At 38.0% G+C, this 22,358-nt stretch overlaps 1 protein-coding gene across 50 annotated transcripts in view; it reads left to right on the top strand.

The window, feature by feature from the left end:
* Positions 1 to 22,358, top strand: part of LOC131436005 (cell adhesion molecule Dscam2) — a 148,364-nt gene that overhangs the window by 9,286 nt on the left and 116,720 nt on the right. For 13 of the 50 annotated variants that reach the window (XM_058604393.1, XM_058604387.1, XM_058604392.1 and 10 more), the window contains exons 4-5: positions 810 to 980; positions 20,578 to 20,727. In XM_058604393.1, the coding sequence (XP_058460376.1) occupies positions 810 to 980; positions 20,578 to 20,727 (321 nt within the window). Of the gene's footprint in view, positions 1 to 809; positions 981 to 1,094; positions 1,284 to 1,399; positions 1,565 to 1,690; positions 1,853 to 1,963; positions 2,126 to 2,262; positions 2,431 to 2,537; positions 2,703 to 2,794; positions 2,966 to 3,375; positions 3,538 to 3,659; positions 3,825 to 3,948; positions 4,111 to 4,228; positions 4,391 to 20,577; positions 20,728 to 22,358 lie in introns of all 50 variants that reach the window. The other 37 variants (XM_058604403.1, XM_058604410.1, XM_058604377.1 and 34 more) reach the window with 12 other exon arrangements.

Here is a 22,358-nt window from a genome sequence, read left to right as displayed (position 1 = left end):
CTATTGACAGTATGAATATTCGAAAAGTTTACTACCATACCCACTTTGCCCCAATTTCTCACTTTTTCTTACTTTACTTCGAAGACAGACTGTGGAATTAATAAAAATGAGTGCGTTTAACCAAATATACTATATATCAATATGGATCACTTTTGCGATTTACGAGAGACATCACAGTATAGTGCGGTGGCAAAAAAGGTTACTAATACATTACATATTTTTCAATGCACATATGACAGTTTTTCCAATCAGTACACTGAACCAAACAACTCCAAATCGATATACGGATATGACTGGCGTAGAAAAAAGCCAATTAGTTCGGGTTCTGAACTACCGGAACGGTAAACATGGAAATATATCGTGAAGAATACCTGAAGTTACTGTTCCTACGCAGCCGAGACGCTCCCTCGCTAATCTGGTATGATTTGGCATCTTGTCACTATACCAAAGATGTTTTGGAATGATATAACGAAAGAGGGGAATAATAAATCAATCTCCTTGAAGGGGCTCTGTATTTGTGATTGTAAATGAGCTGTCAGGAAGGATTTTAGAAGATTGCTTAATTTATTCATATTCAAAGGTGATAATTGATTTCTGTTAGTAGGGCCAAAATGATTGCCAAAGGTTACGACATGATCGATTGATAAGTTTAGTTTATCGAAGAATTTTCCCTGGTGTTAATGTTCAATATACAGTTTCGACTCAGAATTGATATCTGTCAATGTTGAACGTCGATAATTGAAAAAAATCCTTAAAATAAACTCTCAATTTACGACTGTCTGTTCGACATCTGTTCTTCTCACAACCAGTAATCGCCCAGTACTACGACGTCGATGTTAACAAGGAATATGCCATCCGTGGCAATTCCATACTGATGAAGTGCCAAATTCCGTCCTACGTCGCCGATTTCGTTCGCATCATATCGTGGCATACGGATCAGAACCAAAGTTTCTATGCGAATACGACCGAAAGCGAGGAGGGTTCGTCTACCAGCCTGTCTATCTGTTGGTCCCCCGAAAAATCCGTTATCCTTTGAAATGTCCACATATTGTTTAATTTCATCGCCCATATTTGTTTTCTTTTTCGTTTGGCAGTTGTTCAGCAGTACTACGAATCGGAGGTGAACAATGCGTACGTGATCCGAGGTAATGCCGCAATTCTGAAATGTTCCATTCCCTCCTTCGTGGCCGATTTCGTTTCGGTTGTGTCGTGGAATGATGATTCAGGAAGTGTCTATCAATATCTGGGCAACAGCAGCCACTTGGACGTGGATTTCGAAACTGGTTCGCTGTTTTTGCACAAAATCCATTTACGATCCCCCGAGAATCCTTTGTTCCTTAAATTCTTTGTTTCATTTTAATCAAATTGAATGGTATGTTTTTTTCCTGTTTATTGATAGTCGTAAACCAATACTACGAAGCCGAAGTCGTCTCCGAGTATGTGATACGTGGAAACACGGCCGTTCTCAAGTGTAACATTCCTAGTTTTGTCACGGATTTCGTTAAGGTTGAATCCTGGATCGGAAGCGAAGGTTCCGTTTATAATGCGTCCACTTTTGACACCGGTAAAATGAGGCTTATGGCTAGGGAAAAAGGTCCAAAAAAAAAAACAATCCCTTCCGTTACACGTTTATTTTAAGATATTATTTCAAATTTAATTTCTATTTTGTGTTTGACTTCCCCTTCCGCAGTGATCAATCAACATTACGGTGCCGACATCTTGATGGAGTATGTTATTCGGGGGAATTCGGCCATTTTGAAATGTTCGATACCCTCATTTGTGTCGGATTTCGTTCGAGTCGAAGCTTGGATTGACGAAGAAAACAAAGAATTGCTTCCCTCGGAAGACTACGGTTATCATTCATTCATTCTTATAGAAATCTTATTTTTACAGCAAACAGCGCCCCTCTCCCTGTCACCGAGTTTTGAGTTCTGATCATCTTATCACTTATCTTATTTCTCAGTCATCAATCAGCACTATCAACCGGAAATTTTGACGGAATACGTTATTCGCGGAAACTCCGGTATTCTCAAGTGTTCGATTCCTTCGTTTGTGTCGGATTTCGTACGCGTCGAATCCTGGATCGACGAGGAAGGGACGGAGATGACACTGTCCGAAGATTACGGTTAGGGATACGTGATGTCATGACCCATAGATACAAACACCTTATAACATTCCTTGATTTTCATTTTGTTATAATTTTTAGTCTGAATCAATCAATCAGCTTTTGTTTTATTCCTTTTGCGATTTTTGAATTTCCAGTGGTCAATCAGTACTACCAAACTGGCTGCGAAGACGAGTACATAATTCGGGGCAATTCCGCCATATTGAAGTGCAAAATTCCGTCCTTCATTGCGGATTTTGTCTTCGTTGAGACTTGGTTGGATAGCGATGGCAACGAGTACCGCTATCATATGGATGAGAGTTCCGGTTATTATATCTGTGTTCCCAGTTTTGTATCTTCCTGATCCTACCTTCCCGGTTTGTTATGAGTTTCGTTCTATTTACAAATCTATGTTTTTCCTCTGGAATTGCAGTTGTCAATCAGTTCTACCAAACGGATGGGGAAAACGAGTATGTCATTCGGGGAAACTCCGCCATTCTCAAGTGTAAAGTTCCATCTTTCATCGGAGATTTCGTGTTTGTGGAAGCGTGGCTCGACAGTGATGGCAACGAGTATCATTACGATTCGGAAGCATTTGGTTATTGGTGGTTTTTACTCGCATGACAATATCCTTCCATACACGTCCCAAACACACTTACATTATCATTTCGATCTGTCTTTTTAACATAGTCGTCAATCAACATTACATCACCGAAGCAGAAAACGAATACATCATTCGTGGAAACTCCGCCATCTTGAAGTGTAAAATCCCCTCGTTTATCGCTGATTTCGTGTTTATCGATGCATGGATCGATGATTCCGGAGAAGAGTTTCGGTTGTCAAATAACGAAGAAACTGACGGTTAGACAGATGACGCATTTTGTATGACGTAGCTTGCTCCCATAATCCTCGTATCAAGACTATCCCATCGAAAAAAACCATTATCCATTATCCTTACCATTTTCGTTTACTTTCACCGGCCACAGTCGTTATCCAGAGCTATGAAGCCGAAGCTGACAATGAGTACGTAATCCGGGGCAATTCTGCTATCATGAAGTGTGAAATTCCATCATTCGTAGCCGACTTCGTCGTGGTAGATCTGTGGTTCGACTCCGATGGAAATGAGTACTACCCGGGCGATGACAATAGCATCGGTTAGAATTCATTTATAGATTGTCGTTGTGAAGCCGCCTTTTCACCACGGTCCCTGTAACCTGCATCCGTATTCGTTGTTCTTTGTTTTTAGAAAACCCCAATTTTCTTAATTTCAGTTGTTCACCAACATTATCAGATCAGAGTCAACGACGAATTTATCCTGAATGGCAACGCTGCCATTATGAAGTGTTTGGTTCCATCATTTCTGCAAGACTTTATTACGATCGATTCTTGGGAAATAGATGACGAAGTTGTTACAATTGATATGGAGTTTTTGGGTTCGTTCACTAGCGGATTTAATAGAGGACCTGTTCCCAATTCCCATCCCTGTTTTGGTCGTTTTTTTTATCCACGCTTGACCGCAGCTACCAAATATTACCTGTATTATTTCTATTACCAGTTGTTCATCAATTCTACCAAACCCGGTTGACGGACGAATTTGTGCTGAACGGGAACTCTGCTCTTCTGAAGTGTTTGATTCCGTCCTTTATTTCGGACTTTGTCTACGTTGATGCATGGATCGCCGACGACGGTGAAGAATACCACGCCAATGGTGCTGATTTCGGTAGTCATCATATCGTACCGCATTCGAGATCGTAATCTCCAACCGATCCCCTACCTGTTCCGCAACGTTTTAGTTGTCCCATGCAGAAAATTATTATTCATCCTTCAACCCATCCAATTCACAGTTGTTCACCAGTTCTACAAAACTCGCGTCATCGACGAGTACGTCCTCAATGGAAACTCTGCCATCCTGAAGTGTTTGATCCCTTCGTTCATTGCCGATTTCATTGTGGTAACGTCTTGGGTATCGGACGATGGAACCGAAATCGAGATGAGTGACGATACTGGTAAATCGTTGGGCAAAACTTTTTCCTAGCTTCCAGTTCCAGATAACTTCCGTTTACCACTCCCTGATCTGATATATGGTTCTCCTGTTTTCCCCGTTATCTTTCTGTATTGTTCCAGTGGTGAACCAGTACTACGAGGCCCAGGTTTACGACGTATTCGTCATCAAGGGTAATACGGCGTTATTCAAGTGCCAGATCCCTTCGTTTGTAGCGGACCACGTTGAAATCGTAGAATGGGCTACCACCGACGGACAAACGTTCGGACTAGACGACAGCTTCGGTAGGCATTTGACAGTTGTTTCACAAATCATCATCACCTCGCAATGCTCTGTGTTTGGCACCAGGAACTTTTCTGTCAGCAGATTCGGTTGAAAATTAAATTGTTTTTTTTTTTCGTTAGTATTTTTTTATGATTTCTTCCTCTCCCGTCGATCCTACCACGTATTTTATTTTTGAGTTGTTAAATTTACTGCTCCCAACCAATCGCTCCATGGGTCTCACGGCCTACCCATCCCGTCGGAAACGAAATCCTCCTTCCAGTAGTTTGTATTCGTTAGGTTAAGGTCCCAGTACTCGTTCAGCTGCCTTTCTACTCACCTCCAAAAACATCCGATAATCGACGAAAGCGACGACCATATGGCGGTAAACGGTTCTACTAGTGGCAGGTGCAATTTTCAGTTTATTTTAGTTTTTTTTTCTTTCGTTTTCCTTTCATTTCAGTTGAAAACTGGTTCTCAGCGGAATGGTGATAGCAGCAGCAGCATGCTCAGGACTCCTCAAGTGTATGGTGCGTAGGATTCACCAGAAACGCGTTGCTATTTTGATTGTGATAGTTGTGTGGACGGGGATAATCGATTGTAATTGAGTTCTATCGTTATATTACGATTGATATTAATCGTGGAATTTTCGAGTGACAAAGTATTCTTTTAAAGAAAACCAACTTAAATGCTATTCAGTCGCTTTCTAAACATACATTTTTACCGAAAACTCATTAATAAAAGGGTAATTTTTTTGCTGATATCTTTTTGGCAACACTGTTTTTGACAGATTACGCGTGAATCGTTTCTTGTGTTAAATTGGTTCATTTTAGTCTATAATTTAATCGATTTACGAACGAACAACGATTGCAAATTCTTAAATGTTACTATCAAAATTCATACTTTTTTATCGAAAAATTGTGTTCAGCGACGAAGCTCATTTCTGGTTGAATGAGTACGTCAACAAGCAAAATTGACGCATCAGACCAGCCAGAGATATTACAAGAGCTACCAATGCAACCCAAAAAAGTCACTGTTTGATGTGGATTATGGGCCGGGTGGCATTATTTGTGAAATGTTGGAGAGAGTGTACCAAAATCGGACCTTGCGCATGGGCCATCTAAAGCGAAGCCGCGGCCAACATTTGCATGAAATGATCTGCAAATATTAAATTAAATAGATCGTTCTATCGATTCCAATAATCCAAAAATAAAAAAAAGGGTATACTGATAGCAACCGCCGCGACTTGAACCAAGAATAATTGGATCGCACATACGTCTGTCAATCGACTGAACCACAGAAGCATGCATCTGCTTGGCTGGTAAAAGGTGCATTTGAATTCATACAGTCGCACCTGCTAGCAGAACGCAAGTTACAGTCGAAACCAGTAAAATTCAAGCTCATCTAACATTGAGTCATTACAAATAAAATTTTCCGTCATTTGACAAATTAGATCTTTATGAATTACATCGTATGACGGATTAAGTCACCTGTAAAATTCAAATTTTTTTGGAGTGTACTCTAGTATAACCTGCAGAATGGAACAGTTTTCAGATCAGTTAGGCCATCCGTGGAAAAACGAAATCAGTTTCACTATTACAGGTACTTCCGAAACCGGAATCCGGGAATCAGCATTATCGAACTCTATTAGTTTTGATTCCAATTTGAAAGATTTTCCACAATTTTTACATCGTATTTTGAACGACGGTGTAAATTTTTACAGAAATCAAAAAAATAATTAGTAATTTTTGTAGGATCATAATACTTTTCATTTGAACCTAATGTTGGGAATATCGGTTCTGCCATCTCCGAGATAAGTGAGTGAGATCCATCACTACTACTACTATCTCAGTTTGTTCGGCCGTCCACTGATAATGACCACCGATTGGAGTAGTTTTGAGGCCAGTCTAGAAATATTTTACGTTGAGACCAATGAAACCTTCCATTTGAACCTAAGTTTGTTAAAATGGGTCACGGCATCTCTGAGAAAAGTGAGGAAGTAGTTTGAAGTAGTAGTAGTAGTTTACACTAATCACCCTGTAATACCGGAAGTCGGATCCAAATTAAATTCAAGAACTTTGTATGATACAATTATACCTTCCATTTGAATCTAAGTTTGTGAGAATAGTACGCTTATTTTCATTTTTTTGCACATATCACCCTGTAATTCCGGAACCGGAGTTCGGATTCGAATAAAATTCAGGAACTTTGTATGGGACTGCAAGACTTTTCATTTGAATCTAAGTTCATGAAAATCGGTTCAGCCATCTCCGATAAAAGTAAGTGCAAAAAATGTTACATACATACATACATATACACACATACAGATATTTTACATACTCGGTTTTCACCGTAATTGCATAATCTTTCTATTCTTAAAATTGACATTTTTACACTAAGCACCCTACTTCCGGAACCAAGGGTGTGATTCGAATGAAAATTGGGATACATTTATGGCATCTTAACACCTATCAGTTGAATCTAAGATGGTGAAGATCGGTTCAGCCATCTCCTAGATAAGTGGGTTACATTATTTTCACATTTTTGGTGCATATCACCCTGTAAATCCTGGAGCCGGAAGTCGGATCCAAATGATATCCAGGAGCTTTTTATGGGACCATAAGAACATTCATTTGAATCTAAGTTTGTGAAAATCGGTTTAGCCAACTTTGAGAAGAGTGAGTGACAATGTTTGTCACACATACAGACATTTGCTCAGTTAGTCGAGCTGAGTCGAATGGTATATAACATTCGGCCCTCCGAGCCTCGGTTCAAACGTCGGTTTTCACAGTAATTATATAGCCTTTCTACAGGGTCCGCCATCTAACATTTTTTTTAACTAGCGGTTATTTAGATATTATTATCTTTAACGTAACTTCTGATTTGATAAAAACTTAGTTTTATCCTTCCACTGAACGAAAATGGTTGTGTATAGACCATCCGATACGTTATCGCTTCGCCAACTGGACTTGCGATCAGCACGTTATCATGGAGAAGCCGATGCATTCTCAGAGAGTGACGGTTTGGTGCGGATTTTGGTCTGGCGGCACCATTGGGCCATTGAAATAAAGCTGCATACAATCGAAAATGTTCTAAAAAACTGGACCGACCGTATGGCGTACTGCAGGGCCAGCCGAGGCAGCCTTATATTCCACAATTAATCGGAAGGATTGTACTTTAATATGAAAAAATAAATTTTAAAATCGGATGAACCGTTTGTGTTTTATTGCATGTTTAAAAAAAATTACATGGCGGACCCTGTATATGACAGTGGCATCTCGTAACAAAATTTACAGGTTGTGCACTGATTATGTGTGATAATATCAGATGTAATAGTTGTACATGTAAATTAAAGATTACGGAATGGATATTCGCTTGTTTTATTTTCAATACCACGAAATAACGATATATTTTCGGATGCGAAATTCTTATTAAACTAATTTCGTATTATCGATATAATAAAAGGCGCTCTGCCAGGGCTTGTATTGTGAATCCTCAAACGAACGAAGCAACAAAAAATATCTGCTGTGAACACTTTGCTTGACATAGCTGAATGAGAGACCTATATTAGAGAGAAACTGGATGCGTGAGAGTATATGCTACTGAGCAGACCAATTCCCCTTGCCAAGTAAACTGTCTGTGCTCTCAGTCTCAGTTAACACATGAACTAAGCAATCCATGACAATGTAATGAAATGAAGGGTTCGCTCTCGTTAGTATTGTACGAGAAAGAAGACCTTGCCTCACGGTGTGCTACAACACGCGAAGCAAAGTCATATAGGCAGTGTTTACGGTTTATTTTTAAAAAGTAGGTTTACAGAAATCATTTTTAACATAATGTTCGCATTCCAAGACCAAATTTGATCACATTTCAAACATACTTTAAACATTTTATAGCAGAAGTTTTGCATTTGAGCCCATTTTCAAAACGATCAATTTGTTTCTTGGCAGTTTACACTGTGTATATATCCGAGAAACACTAAAAGCAATGTTCTTTAAGTTAATATTCATCGGAACTAAAAGTTATGAAACTAGTTTCCTCATAGGCATCTACAATATTAGAACCATTCATCAAATGCTAACCTCATGAAGCATAGGTCTCAGCAAGCGGGCATATTCATGAACTAATGAACGAACGAAGCAGCTCTCCTGGCTTGGGTTGCGCTGTGAATTCTACCTGACATACGAATGTGTGTGAATAGCACAGATGGTGAAATCCTTTCGTTCATATTCGTTGCTTCAATTTGCAAGCCCTGCGCTCTGCACGTCGTCGAGCAAATCTGTCCATCACTTCATCAATGAAACCGCTGCGACGTTGCAACTAAGACAGTAACTCGTTTTCAACTCCTCTAAGCATAAGTCACTGAAGCGTCTCTCTCTCTCCCCGAGCGGCGAACGACCGCAACTGTGTAAAGCCGGGTATAAATAAACGATATATAAAAAAAGCGTCTCCTGGAGGTGTGCATACAAGTTCTCACAGAGCCAATCGTGACTAGGAGAACAACGAATCTCACAGCTGAGCTGAGTAATTTCTTATCTTCTTGAATCTGTACAGTAACTCAGTAGTCAGTAGACACTGACATATCGACAAGAGATACTTGAAATATTATGTTGGATGTATATGAGATGTGTGTACACGTAATTTCGGTGCACAAGGTAAAGTGTTCGAGTTCAATTAGGGTGAATTTGTGCATACAAATAATTTTATGCAAATATATGAGTATGAGTACACTTGAAACCAAATCAGCGGATTTCACCTCAGGGAAAAGTGACATCACTGCTGTGCAGTGTCGATGTTTAATCGAAGCTTCGAGAATCGATAATAACAGAAAACGATCACAATGACTTTTACCTGTTGGTACTTCGAATCTTTAGTAGTTTTGGTTTCCAAAGAGGTTCTGGGATGTAATTACTTCTATTTATCATATTGTAGACACTCTTTATAGCCAAGCGACGCAGATTTTCAATACATCGATGACAGAATGAGAATTTAAATTCTGCTGATTCTACCTGCAGGCGTTAGTTTGGTTTCGTCTTGTCATAGAGGAAAGAGTGACAATTATACTCTCTTTGTTTTCAAGGAGAAACGAAAATGCTTCGTCTCTTGCTTTGGTATTGGTCATTCACAAATGAGACAGTAAAATAACGAATGTGAGGATGTTGGATTGGATTCTTTCATTGAGAATGCGTGACAGTTTTAAGCTCTGGCACACATGAGGACGAAACGCCAACGCTATATGAGAAAGGCAAAAACGCATAACTTCGGAAATTCGCATAAAAAGACCCGCACAACTTTAGAAATTGTACAAAAAAGTCGTACAAAAACTGTATAAAAACCACTCAAAAATAGACTTCAGTGTTCTATTCCACAAGGTTGTAAATATGTTATTTCTGTTTTATTACAGCAAATTACTTGTTAGGAAAAAGTATGAGTTCGACGGACACCTTATGATGGCAGATTCTGTGTTTATTCTATAGCCAATTCTCTGAATGTTACGCAAAATCTTGAGGAGAAAAAATAAAACGTTTTCAACATGCCAATCTTTTTCCCAACACGCTGAGAACTAATCCAGCTTGGCTTAGTTTGAATCCTGCATCGACCAAAATTGCAATAAAACCCATAACACAATTGCGAGAACGCCATTTGGCACCCATATGGCATTGTTTCGGTGCGAGGGATTCCGTTTTTTGTTTATTCTTCCTACGAAAATTGTATTTATCGGAACGGGGTATGGCGAACGCGAAAAATGAATGTTTAGCTCGGTAGCATCCGTTTGCGAAGAAGCGTCAATTAAAGTCTATTCGCACTATTCCGGGACGGGACCATCCGGGACGTTTTTTTTCCCTCATCGGTGATGACTGAGCTTCCGGCGTGTGCATATTTTGGAATCCCGGATCCGGAGTTTTTCGCACCGTCGGCACCGGGAAAAACTCGGCGAGGAATATCGGTGGCAACCAAATGGATTTTATGCCGGATCCGGGATTCCAATACATGCACACACCGGCAGCTCAGTCATCGCCGATGAGGAAAAAAAGCGTCCCGGATGGTCTTGTCCCGGCCGTCCCGGAATAGTGAGAATAGGCTTTCACTCTTAAAAAATTCCATCCCAAAACCAAACGCTTGCTTCCGCAAAACGGACAAGCTGTGACTTAAGAATAGAAAGAAGTAGAAGAATATCTCATCCATTGCGAGTTGGATTCAATATTCAATCGGTCAAATCAACGAGGAATGGTTCGATGCTTTTCTAAACATCTTTAACAGATGAATTCTTAGAGCATACAATTTCTTTTTAAATGGACCAAATCCAGATGCTTTAAATGCTTCTATCTGATTTGAAACAATTTGTGACAATCGTTGTCGAAATGCCGCTTCAAACTTCCATATGCTGGTAGTGGTTTAACTCTAGGTAAAATATTGTCTGCTGAGCGAGACATTACCCTGGAACAAAAGTTCGCATTTCGTCGATATCAATCAACACGTAGATCAGCGCTTGATTGCAAAATATAACCGCAAAAAATACACAAGTTCATGGTTGAAGTTTTTTTTTGTCACTACCAGCAGTCAGTCGGCGGTTGGTCAGCCATTTCTTGTGTACGTTCGTGCATTTAGTCCGACAGTAGAAATACATGCAACGAAACGTACAAATATAGCATGACTATAGCAAACGTGCTCGTATACGGCGCTTCTCGTAGGTACTTTCATTGAACGTCTCCTCGCACGACTGAATGAACGGCTAAACAGTCTCCGTCCCCGTAGAAAGGAAGTATTTATTCATTCACTGTTCCGCGGTGGCGATGGGAAACGAAGGGGGTTTCTGGGTGAGGCAACAAAAACATTTCCTCTGGGAATGCTTTCGCTGCTGCCGTTGACTCTGTTTGCGATTCGCGCTAAATTAGGGTCGACAGGTTTTGTTGTTCAGTTCATGTATCCTTACTGAATTTCCCGCTCGATGGAAAAAATAATCGATGATACTGCGCACTTTCAAAGGATGCGCGAATGATGAACTTTCGGCTGGAGGTTTTTGGGATATGAATCATTCAACCAATTGGGTAGACTATGACTAACGCTCGAATCCGTACTGTATTTTACTGTATTTTCGACCCAAATACTGCGTACTGCTTTCTACCCTCAAATGTACTGTATTTCAATTTGTACTGTATTTTTCCACTGAAATGTACTGTGTTTTTCACATTGAAAAATAAATACAGAATTTTAAGCCTAACGCATTGTACTTCGATTTGCGGCAATACGAAACGTCAACAATGAAACAAGTAGCGAATGTAAATACATACAAAAAGTAAATTGTAATTTAATGTGAATGTAACCTACATACAACATTTTTTTCATTATTCATTCTTGCTCACAGCGCGCCACAACAACTGAATCAAAATCATCACCAAATCATGTGTGTGTGACGTTTTTTGCACTAGCTTTTCTTGGAGATGGCTGTACCGATTTTCACAAACTTAGGTTCAAATGAAAGGTCCTGTGGTCCCATACGTAATTCCTGAATTTGATCCGGATCCGGAAATATAGGGTAAAGTGTGGTGAAAATTTTATACCATCACTGAAAAGGGTGAAAAACCGTGAAAAGTTTTCTAAATCGACCTCAAATCCTCTCCAATTGATAGTTTCTATCAGTAGACGGTCGAACAAACCGATTTCGGTTATTCTTTTCAGAATTGAAGAAAATTATTTTGAAGAATACCACAGTATTATATATGATAGGGTAAGGGCTCCCTATTTTATCTCATTTGTAAGGACGTTACCTTTAAAAACTTGATTTAGCTCCTTAAATCACTAATTCACTCATTCCTTGGAAATTCAAACAATGTTCAAAAAATCAGATAAAAAGTCAGCAAAACATTACACTATTATACTCACAGGCTCAAAATGCCCGATTTTTTTCTTAAAAATGTTTTGAATCATTTCGACGTTTCAAAATTTTTGGATCGTTTTCGTTACCTTTCGTTTTAAATTTAAAATTTTACTGTGCACTTAATTTGGTAAACTTTACAACAAAACAAAAAAGGAATTGTTTTTATCTAGGCATTAGCCCTTCTAAAAACAAAATTCAAAGCCAGAGATGCCATTTATACAGATTTATCTGTATCGTATCGTATCGTATCGCACAAAACCGACACATAGAAAAACGGAATATTTTCAATGGTTAAATGCAGTGGGCTTACGTTATGTTTTGTTCGCTAGAAAAAAAACAGACACTAACTATGTTTGCTTATAAACCATGGGTACTTTTAATTGACTAATATGAGGAAGAAGCATTTGTGCATGTTGTTTAAAATAATCAATTTAGTAATTAAATTTATAATTGAAATGCTCTTATGATTGATTTCCTCGATTTCCTTGGCATGGTGGCAATACATCACCTAGCTGATTATTGTATTGTTGTATTCTTGTTCAAACAAGATCTTTTTTATATGGAATTAGAATCGGCTTGTTAGGGAAGTAGAGGTAGATTGTTTACTAAAAGTATCAAAATGTAGATGTTTACTAAAAGTATCAAAATTGTGAAATGCATATCATATTAGTATATAATTGAATAATATTTTATCAATTCTCATGATTTTTTGAAGGAATCATAGATGGCGAATGGGTATCAATAATTTAACTCTTAAATTCGGTTTGTGGATATTCTTTCGATTCGCTATGCAATTTGTATTTTCGAGACGGGTTTGACAAGTATGTTATGGAAATTAATGTAATATTAATTCCCAACTCAAACTTAGAAATCCTAGATGGCAAAAACGATTTGTTGTGGATTTTTCAATCCATGATTGAATTAGAACATTGCATTTTTATTCAATCAATCTTGTTCCCTACACAACCTCATAATTCCTTGTGTTAGACCGTATAATTGTACCGTTAGAATTGAGCAAGTGACGCATTGAAAGTTTCCAAAACTCACACAATCAATCAACCAGTACGTGCGGTTATCGATATTCGAAAGTGGGAAAAAAGCATGTCAGTTATATTCGTATTCACGTCATCCAGTTAAGTTACTGATATTACCCTCCCGCTTTTCAAAAACTGGGATAGTTTTGGAAGGAATTTGATGATTAGATACAAGAAAACATTGTTTGAAGTTGTTCCGAAATTCAAAATGGTGACTTCCAGTTCATCGATATTTCCTAAAAACCCTTACAATATGGGTATTTTCGGGAAGGGATTAAGGGGAAAGACTCCTTGCAAGCATATAGGTAATGTTAATAATTTGTGCGTAAAAACAAGTTCCATCATCTTTTTTCCGGATTTGATCATATGAAACTATCATGTAGTTGAAAATGAAACAAATCAGTCGTTTCTGCTTATAATGGCAAATCAAGAAAAGTAGAAACTTTGAACGAAACCATTTCCATTTTACTGAAAACTGCTAAGGAGTTTATCGAAAATAAGCTATCCACATACATTTATGTTGTACGCATGTATTTGTGATGGTTTTTAATGCTCAGGTCACAGCATGCTGTGCGTTGGGCAGTCAGCTTTCGTTTGTTTACTTGTTTGTGCGATTGAAATTCTGCTGGTCTTCAAAAAGACTGTTTGTCTTCAAAAAGACTGGTAAGGCAGCTGGGAACATGCAGGAGTTCAAAAAAAATTGGGCTCAAGGGTCCAAAAAATGCGATGCAACACTTGTCCGGAACTTGATAAAGAGCGTTCGATCAAAAGTTCGATAATTCGTGAAGGAATAACTTAAATTTCATCCGTTTTTCATTATGCTCAAGTTTAACCTGGTACAATAAAGGATCAATTTTTAGTTTAAATAAAATATCGTTTATTATTATAATTTGAGAGAAAAATTTGTGGATAGCTTATTTTCGATACACTCCTTAGTGAAAAATAGGTTGGTTTCAGTTTCCTTGCACTACTATTCCATCAGTAACTAACACATTTCTATAAAGATTTTCTCTCGCAGATTTTGCTTCAAAATAAAGATTTATATACCTTTGATTAAAATTCCAGCGAAATAGAAACCTTTACTCGAAGAAGCCGGAGGCAATAAATACGGTATGTTGTTGAAAAACTTTATTCTTTCGGATACGCAATCCAATACAGATGCACTGAAGCAGTGCCGCTAAACTTTCTAATATGTAACAACAAATCAAAAACTAAGACTGTATGCAATTTTCCATCAAACATCGACGAAATATTGATCAAAATTAATATTTCAATATGAAACAATGCTCTACATTTGTTTGAGCATATAATATTGAAAAAAAAAATAGAATGTTTGAAATTAAATTGTAAACGCATCGTTGATAAACTGGTTGCACTGAACATATAAATTCGGTGGAGTCAGCAGGAGTAGTACCGGCTGCATCACATTAGTGTAAGTGTCCCATGCTGTAATGGAAAAAATGTATCATGCCACCAAAGTTATCAGCTGGTAGCTGCACCTTTCTTGTCAAATTATTCTGAACACTTTTCTCAGGTGTAAGATCATACTTTGATTGTAACCATTGATATCCATACTATGATGTACATATCAAACATGGAGTATGTAATATATAAATTTCTAACACCAGGAAACTTGGTTTACTCTTGATCCTTAATGAACAGTTGCCGGAAAACGATGTTTGATCTCGTTCCGACTTCCAAGATAGTGATCTTCAGTTCAGGGTATTTTCGTATCAGATTTGATAGCAGAAAACAATGTTGTAGCTCGTTTCGAAATTCAATATGGTGACTTCCGGTATATCGACATTTCTTGAAATCCCTTACTCATATTGTAAGGGGTTCCAATGAAAATCAATAACCCAGAAGCCGCCATTTTGGATTTAAGAACGACCGTAAAACATAGTCTCGCGGATTAGTGAATATGTGCAGTTTTGGTTTTAGATTTCAAATAATCGTAATTTCTCGGGTGACAAATTTCCAAAATCATGTCATCAATCAAAGTAAAATAAATCAACATTAATAAAAATAAGTTTTTGAAGATCTTTTCTCGATTTTTTACGAGATTTACAGGTCTAGAATAAGATCGATAACATCAAACTGGTTTTCAAATTATCATCCTGTTGATTTGTTTCAGCTGTTATCGAATGGGTTCTGTTCCCTCTACTTTCCTACTCAACTTACGAATACTATTGAAACTAGTTACATTTACGGCAACTGAATCCGTTCCATGAACTGTAATCAGAACGTTCATTTCCACCACATCAACGAATCATCGGGGACACAATTCGGGTAAACAAATTCATGGCGCAGGACTCTTCGTGAAATTTCGTGGAAACCAACTGATTCCGAGTATAAAGCAACAAGTTGTACGATTCTACTACTGCTTCGTCCCACTATCAGCACACATATACCGTCGAAACAAGCTCTACTTTTCACACATCCCACAGTAGTAAGCGAAAAAAAGTTACCTATTTACGTACGCCATCATCCCGCTCGGCTGCTGCTGCTCTTCGGGATAGCGCTCAGCTGAGCGCTTGGTCGTGCCGAGACGATGTCAACATCGTCTACCCACGTGCTTCGTATCGACCGACAACCATGTTTTTCGCTCTACCAGTATATAAAATGCCAACGTAAAACTATGCAGTTTTACTTGTTGTGTAAAGTTTGTTGGCCCCCATTCGTAGTCGTGGCCGTGTTCATTGAGTGGATTTAGCGGTTCCGAAATAGTACATACCAAAAACAAAAAAAGAAAAGAAACATCATCACCGAGAGCACCGAAACAACAAGAGCATGCTGTCGCTTCCGCTACCGCCTCCGCCTGCGTTCCATTTCAACTGTCGGTGTACATGTCAACTAACTCGAACGGATGGTTGTTTGTAAACAAACCTGTTGGTATATCAAATATATGTATTCATGGTCTTATTTATTTTTGATAACAGTTATAGGTTACCAGAAATGCATTGTTGGTCGCTTTCATCGGAGATTTATGATGTTTTCGGATGCAGTTGAGCGTTGAACGAGTCTGGAAGGGTAGTTAGGAAATATGCTGTTTTTGAACGATTTAATTACTGTTTGACATATGCGGTCTCGAACACTTGATTTAATTAAGTAAACTTCTCGACGTCTGCTGATCGTAGCTCTAATATTCGACAATGATATAAAACAGCATATTTCAATTACTTTTATGCGTTTCATAAGTAGCTACATTTGAAAACTGAGATGCCATTGTGGGAAATAGGGACCTACCTCATCCGTCGGTTGCAGTTTTCAAATGTACTATTCTTAATGGTTAAATAGGTGATTTCGTACATTCGACATCGTCGTTGTTCTAGTAAATATTTATTTCGTAATCATAAACAAGGTATTGTCAAACTTCGATTTATGCAATTTTAGAGGTACTTATCGAACTTTGGAACCAGCTTTCAAAATTACAAATTTATTAAACGATTTGTTTTAATCTTGTTAAGAAGAAGAACTGTCTTGAGCTTGTCTTAGATTTTATCAATATCGAATGAGCAAAGCAGATTGGATAAAAAACTTCCGAATACAGTTATGAAGTGAAAGCTGCAAAAAAGTCACCACAGAGACGGGGTGCGAACTCGTAGCTTTCTCCCAACCAAGTACCTAAGTTTGCTTTCTCCTAAATAATTAAATCGAAGGTCGATTAGGTCTTATATGTTTTGATTTGGCCTCAACTTTGCATAACTATTCTTTATGCGGCCAAATAGTACAACTCGCAACATCAGTTTGTTATTTTAACTCTGGCTTTACTTTTGAGAATGGCATAAGCCAAAAATCCTTGAGAATTTTCAGAAAACTAAATCTCATAAACGGTTTGATTTGGTGTTTTCAGCGATGTTTAAAATATCTATTGGAACTATAAAACAAAATGTTTATTGTTTTATTCTTTAAATAAAACTTAAAAATCAATTTTCTCAAAAATGGTATTTGTGTTTTTTTTATTCTTTGATACGTTTACAACTAACAACTGATGAAGTTTATTGCACCATAGCTCAAGATGTAGAAACAAGCATGTAATATTTATATAATTTTATATGGTATTAGTTTGTATAAATTACGTAGGTTGTTACTTATGTATTTAGCCTAGGAAACACTCAGTGTTGCCCGGTGGTTTTTACATTTCCATCATAAAGTTTTATATTTTAAACCATTATCATCTTCAGAACATTCTGTCATTTGAGCGCTATTTTTCTTGTTTACAGTGAATCGAAAATTTTACCTAAGCAAAAAAAAGAATCTTTTCTCGAAAAAGTGGCTCATTTAAAACCATCGTTTTGCTGGAGGTGGCACGTTTATAAGTTATGCCGTTTAAGAGTCATGTGTGTGTATTTTTATATTATAACCTTTCAAAAACCACACGGAACACCCCGCGATTCCAGTTCAACTAAAAAATTAGTTGTTTTTCTGAATTCGATTAGTTAAAGTTCAATACAACTAAACGATCCTTGTTTTTTTCTTAGCTGTCATTTTTTTTTACAATTAGTACAAACAAGGGGTAGAACAACTTATTTTTTTTACCAGTTAGTCAAGACATATAACAACTTTTCAATTTAAATCCGAATCCGAGAATAAGTTTTCTTCCAAACCCGAATCCGACCGGTAGGCGTTGAAGAATAAAAATATTTACCCGTACTCGACCCGAACCCCAAAAAATCCGGGTATTCGGGTTCAACTACGAAACTTGATTAAATTTTTGAACCCGAAACTGAATACCCGTCAGGTTCGAGTTCGGGTCAGGTTTCGAGTACAAATGCCCGAAACCCGACCATCTCTAATGAGCCATTCACATTAATAGAAGCACCATTTGATTACAATCTACATTTGTGAAGACACCAACCACTGAAAAAAAAATTTAATAGGAAATTTTTTTTGGTGGACAACGCTTTAATTAGAAAAAATTGTTTCTCCGAAGGTGCCTATCTTGCAATGTACGAACGGTAGGCACCATAATTACCTATCTTGGGTGTTCAAAATTTCATTCGAATCAAAAATGATGTTTTTTTTTGTAAATTTTCTTTAAACATTTGGAATCGTTTTGTTTCAGTGTAGGATTTTCGATTAGGTGAATTTCGCATCAAATGTTATTCGAAGTTAGCAGCACCCAGTCAGATTTTAGCTTTCTGGTCATGTAGACTTTGTCACAAAAGTTTGCTTTGGTTATTTTATTTTTCCAAAATTGATCTTTTGTTTGTCTTTTGGAAATGGTCAAATTTTTTACAATTTTTTTTTAGATAGCCATAATCGAAAAATAACAAATTCTTCGAAAAATTGTTGTACTAGTATTTTTTTAGTTTTTTTTAAACCCGATTTTTATCGGTGTAAGACTCGATTAAGAACTTTTGCACTGATTTTGTCATTTTTCAACTATAGCCCTTTGAAAAAAAATTGTGGAATCAAGTTGGACTCTTTTCAAAACTCAGTCTAAATCGATTTTAGAAATTATGAAATGTGGTTTTTTATGACAAAGTCTTCTTATTCAAAAAGTTTCACAAAAATCTAAGAGAGTACTGCCACCATTTGTTCGAGTTGGTGCGAGATTCGACAATAGTTTCATGGATTTCCTTTGTTGTCATTTTTTTATGTTAAAATCGAGGTTTAGCTGTACATTGCTTATTACTGGGTGAGCTCACATCTAAAACAACAATTAGAACTATACATTTTTGTCGACTCATTTTTTCCATAGTTCGTGTGGCAAAGATACTTGAGATAGGTTTATTGTATCGGCTTGTCATTTAGCATTTTTCTACATGCTTTGATCGATTGATAAGTATTATGGTTAAAAATCTCGTACAGCAATATTGTAGTGTTTTTACGTTTATGATACAACTAACTAAACAAAAAAATGTTTACATGGAAGAAATTCTCAAAGGGTGACATGAAAAATAAGAGGGTGCTGAATTTCCATTTTAAAGATCCTATACATTTTCCCAAGATGTATAACTGAGATCGACCCAACGATACAAGATCTGTTATTAATAGAACAATCTTGAGGACTCCAAGTCATGTTTTTTTTTGTTGGGGTAAAAAATCAATTCGAACAAGAGTTGATTGAAATTAACGATGGCTGGGCAGCTCAACACGCAAAGAAGGTAACAAACATTTTCACTTCCTAGTTTCCGCTTTGAAAGAATGCCTCTACTGCACCCGTAGGCAAGTGTATGATTATAATTAGTATTGTATTCACCCAACCAACCGAAGAACAACGACGTAATGGAAGAGAATGTACGAACGCTTATGGGACCATTAATGCCGGTCTAATTTACATACAAGTGAAGCTCCGATTACGTTTCCCGATGGCCAGACACCCCCATCAACTGTCAAGTCTTCGTGACTTCTGCTCATAACACTCATGACAAAAGGGTTACGTAGACTATTTCCAACGCAGTCTTCCACACGGAGATTCCATAGGAAGATCCCATATTGATAATAATTGACTACCATTTATTTATTCGTCACTGTGGAATTAGCACCAAATTGTGATGATAATAGCCGACATGTTGGGATTCCACGAATTTATATTTGACCAACACCAACGGTCCGTTAAATCAAGCCGTTTCTTTTGAATACTCATTACTATTCCAAACACCTGCCTTCGGTTACTTGCTGGAAAGAACAGCCTCTAGAGCTTAGAAAGGCTCATACAAAGAATAAATTTTGTTGAAATGTGTCGAATCTATATCTTTCGAGGGTTCAGTTCAAGTTCAAACTGTACTGTTTCTGTGTTCTACAGCGGACTTGCTGAATTCAACTCAAGCTCAATTCGAAGGCGTTATAATCGGAGCTTCTTTTGTAGTCGTCGTCCGTGCAGGTCACGGTAAAAGTGAATAGGACTGAGCAGAAACGCAGATTAATTTATTCAACGTGTTGATGTCACAGTCCGATTAAGCAGAGCAGACCCAAAGAGAGAGAAAGAGAAAGAAAGACAGACGAATACCAATGAAACGAGTGTTTTGTATCAACTGCCGGCTCCTGTTGGTTTGACTCGAGTGGAATGCAACCTTCGGTGAGGGAATGGGAACTATGGGAACAAAAATTATTCCCGCTCTTTACGGACGAAATCGAGCTGCAGGTCACATATCTTCTAATATCATGAAAATTATATGCATAAATGCATGTTTCTTCGGGTCAGTGGCATCGACACGTTTTTATCTTAGATCTTATAATAGTAGTATTAGCTGAATATTTACTGAAATTCTTACTGACTCTTATTTTTCTTTCATCTCGTCTACTCTCTACTCAAAATCAAAACCAACAAATATCCGAAATTTTCGTACAGATGGCAAATATATGGTGCTACCATCCGGAGAGCTGCACATCCGTGAAGTTGGACCCGAGGATGGCTATAAGAGCTACCAGTGCCGAACTAAGCATCGGCTTACCGGAGAAACTCGGCTTTCGGCCACCAAAGGACGTCTCGTAATTACAGGTAATTTGGAAGTGAAATAACTTCCCCGGCAATGTTTTCCGGTTTGCGGTTTATGTTCTAACCTTTGCACACAGCTTGGTGACTGTTGAGATCACACACATATGCACATTTGCGCTCTATTTTTTCTCTTTGTTTATCGTGGTGTAGGTCTCAAAGTCGCACTCTGTATGTAAAGTTACACAATTTGATGTATTTGGAACTCTCGTACACAGATCAGTCGGTGTTTAGTGCACCCAATAAACCCCTGCTGCAAAGGAGAATGATAGGTAATGAGATATCTGCTCCACTTGCAAACCCGTGGGGGTACAAATCGAGGGTGTAATCATTTCAACTGACCCGCACAACCATTGCGGTATTGGGTTTCATTTGTAACACACGTATCACGTTGCTTGGGCCGTGTCATTTAATTTTGAGAGATCATCATCGCCGGTTGTTTGAATCAAGATATACAAGGGTATTATTTTGAAAGGGTGCCTCTCCTGCTCTGATCTACAAAGGTTCGTAACGAATATATGTTTGATTGTATAATTGATCTTGAGCTAGGTAAGAAACGAATCATGATGCTAAACCTAACCCAATTTCCACTATAATCAGGAATCAGAACTAATTGGTACAAGTGGCACGTTCCCCTAGTAATTTGGAATCGTTCTGCAGCCACGAAAGGATGCTGAACGATCTGGCGGCGCCAAAATGCACATTTAATAAAACCTTCAACCCTCGAGAGGATTTAGAGATTCTACAAAAACGACACCATTCTGCATTCCTGGAAAAATGCAGAGCGATTCGCAATATGCATGAACAGAAGTAAATTCGGCATTCCATAAGGGAAGCCAAACAATCTGCTAAATCCTTTTAGGGAAGAAACCGAAAGGATTCATTCACTTTCGATGAACTCCTCTGACTATTGCTCCTTACCAGATTGGGTGAGAAACGATAGAATATCCTTCAATTTTAGCTTCCCATACACAGATTCAACCATGAATGGAGAACCAAAACCATAAACATATGAGATGCTATGAAGTACGCAATCGCACAAATAACAAAAATAATACTCAGTGGTCATGTGATAGTTGAGTCTGCAATGTCCAGTCAGAGCTCTGATCAGCATCCTGCAATAGTGCTTGGGAAAATGTAATAAACATTTTGACATTTCCAGATTCAAATCTGGTAAAAATGCTGTTGTTTGAGCGCAAGTTTGCAAGCTGTACCAGTAGCTGGCATGTTTGGATGCAGTCCAAGAACGAATCATGTGCTTTATCCAACTAGTGGACAGTGATAAAGCTGGGTCTTTCATTCGTGGTACCATCCCTAGCCAACTCATCCGAGATAGTTGATGAGTGACAATTTCCAGCATCCGAATGTTCAACGGCGGGTGGCATCCCAACTGCACCATCCATCTTACGAGGTCCTGTCTCGTAGGATGTTGATGTAATAGTTACATCATCCCGCATTTGAGTGAAATACGTAGCCATCGCAACAAGGCATACCAAAAGCTTTTTGCTTTGCAGAACCACAAAATGACCCGTAATCATCAGTGTTCAAGAAAGATAACATATACTATCCTACATAGTATTCATCACACATCGCTTGATAGCGTGATGAACTAACAACTAAGTATAGTATGAGATCAA

The sequence above is a fragment of the Malaya genurostris genome, chromosome 3, assembly GCF_030247185.1.
Source record: "Malaya genurostris strain Urasoe2022 chromosome 3, Malgen_1.1, whole genome shotgun sequence".
Lineage (NCBI taxonomy): Eukaryota > Metazoa > Arthropoda > Insecta > Diptera > Culicidae > Malaya > Malaya genurostris.
This window is presented reverse-complemented; position numbering and strand designations above follow the sequence as displayed.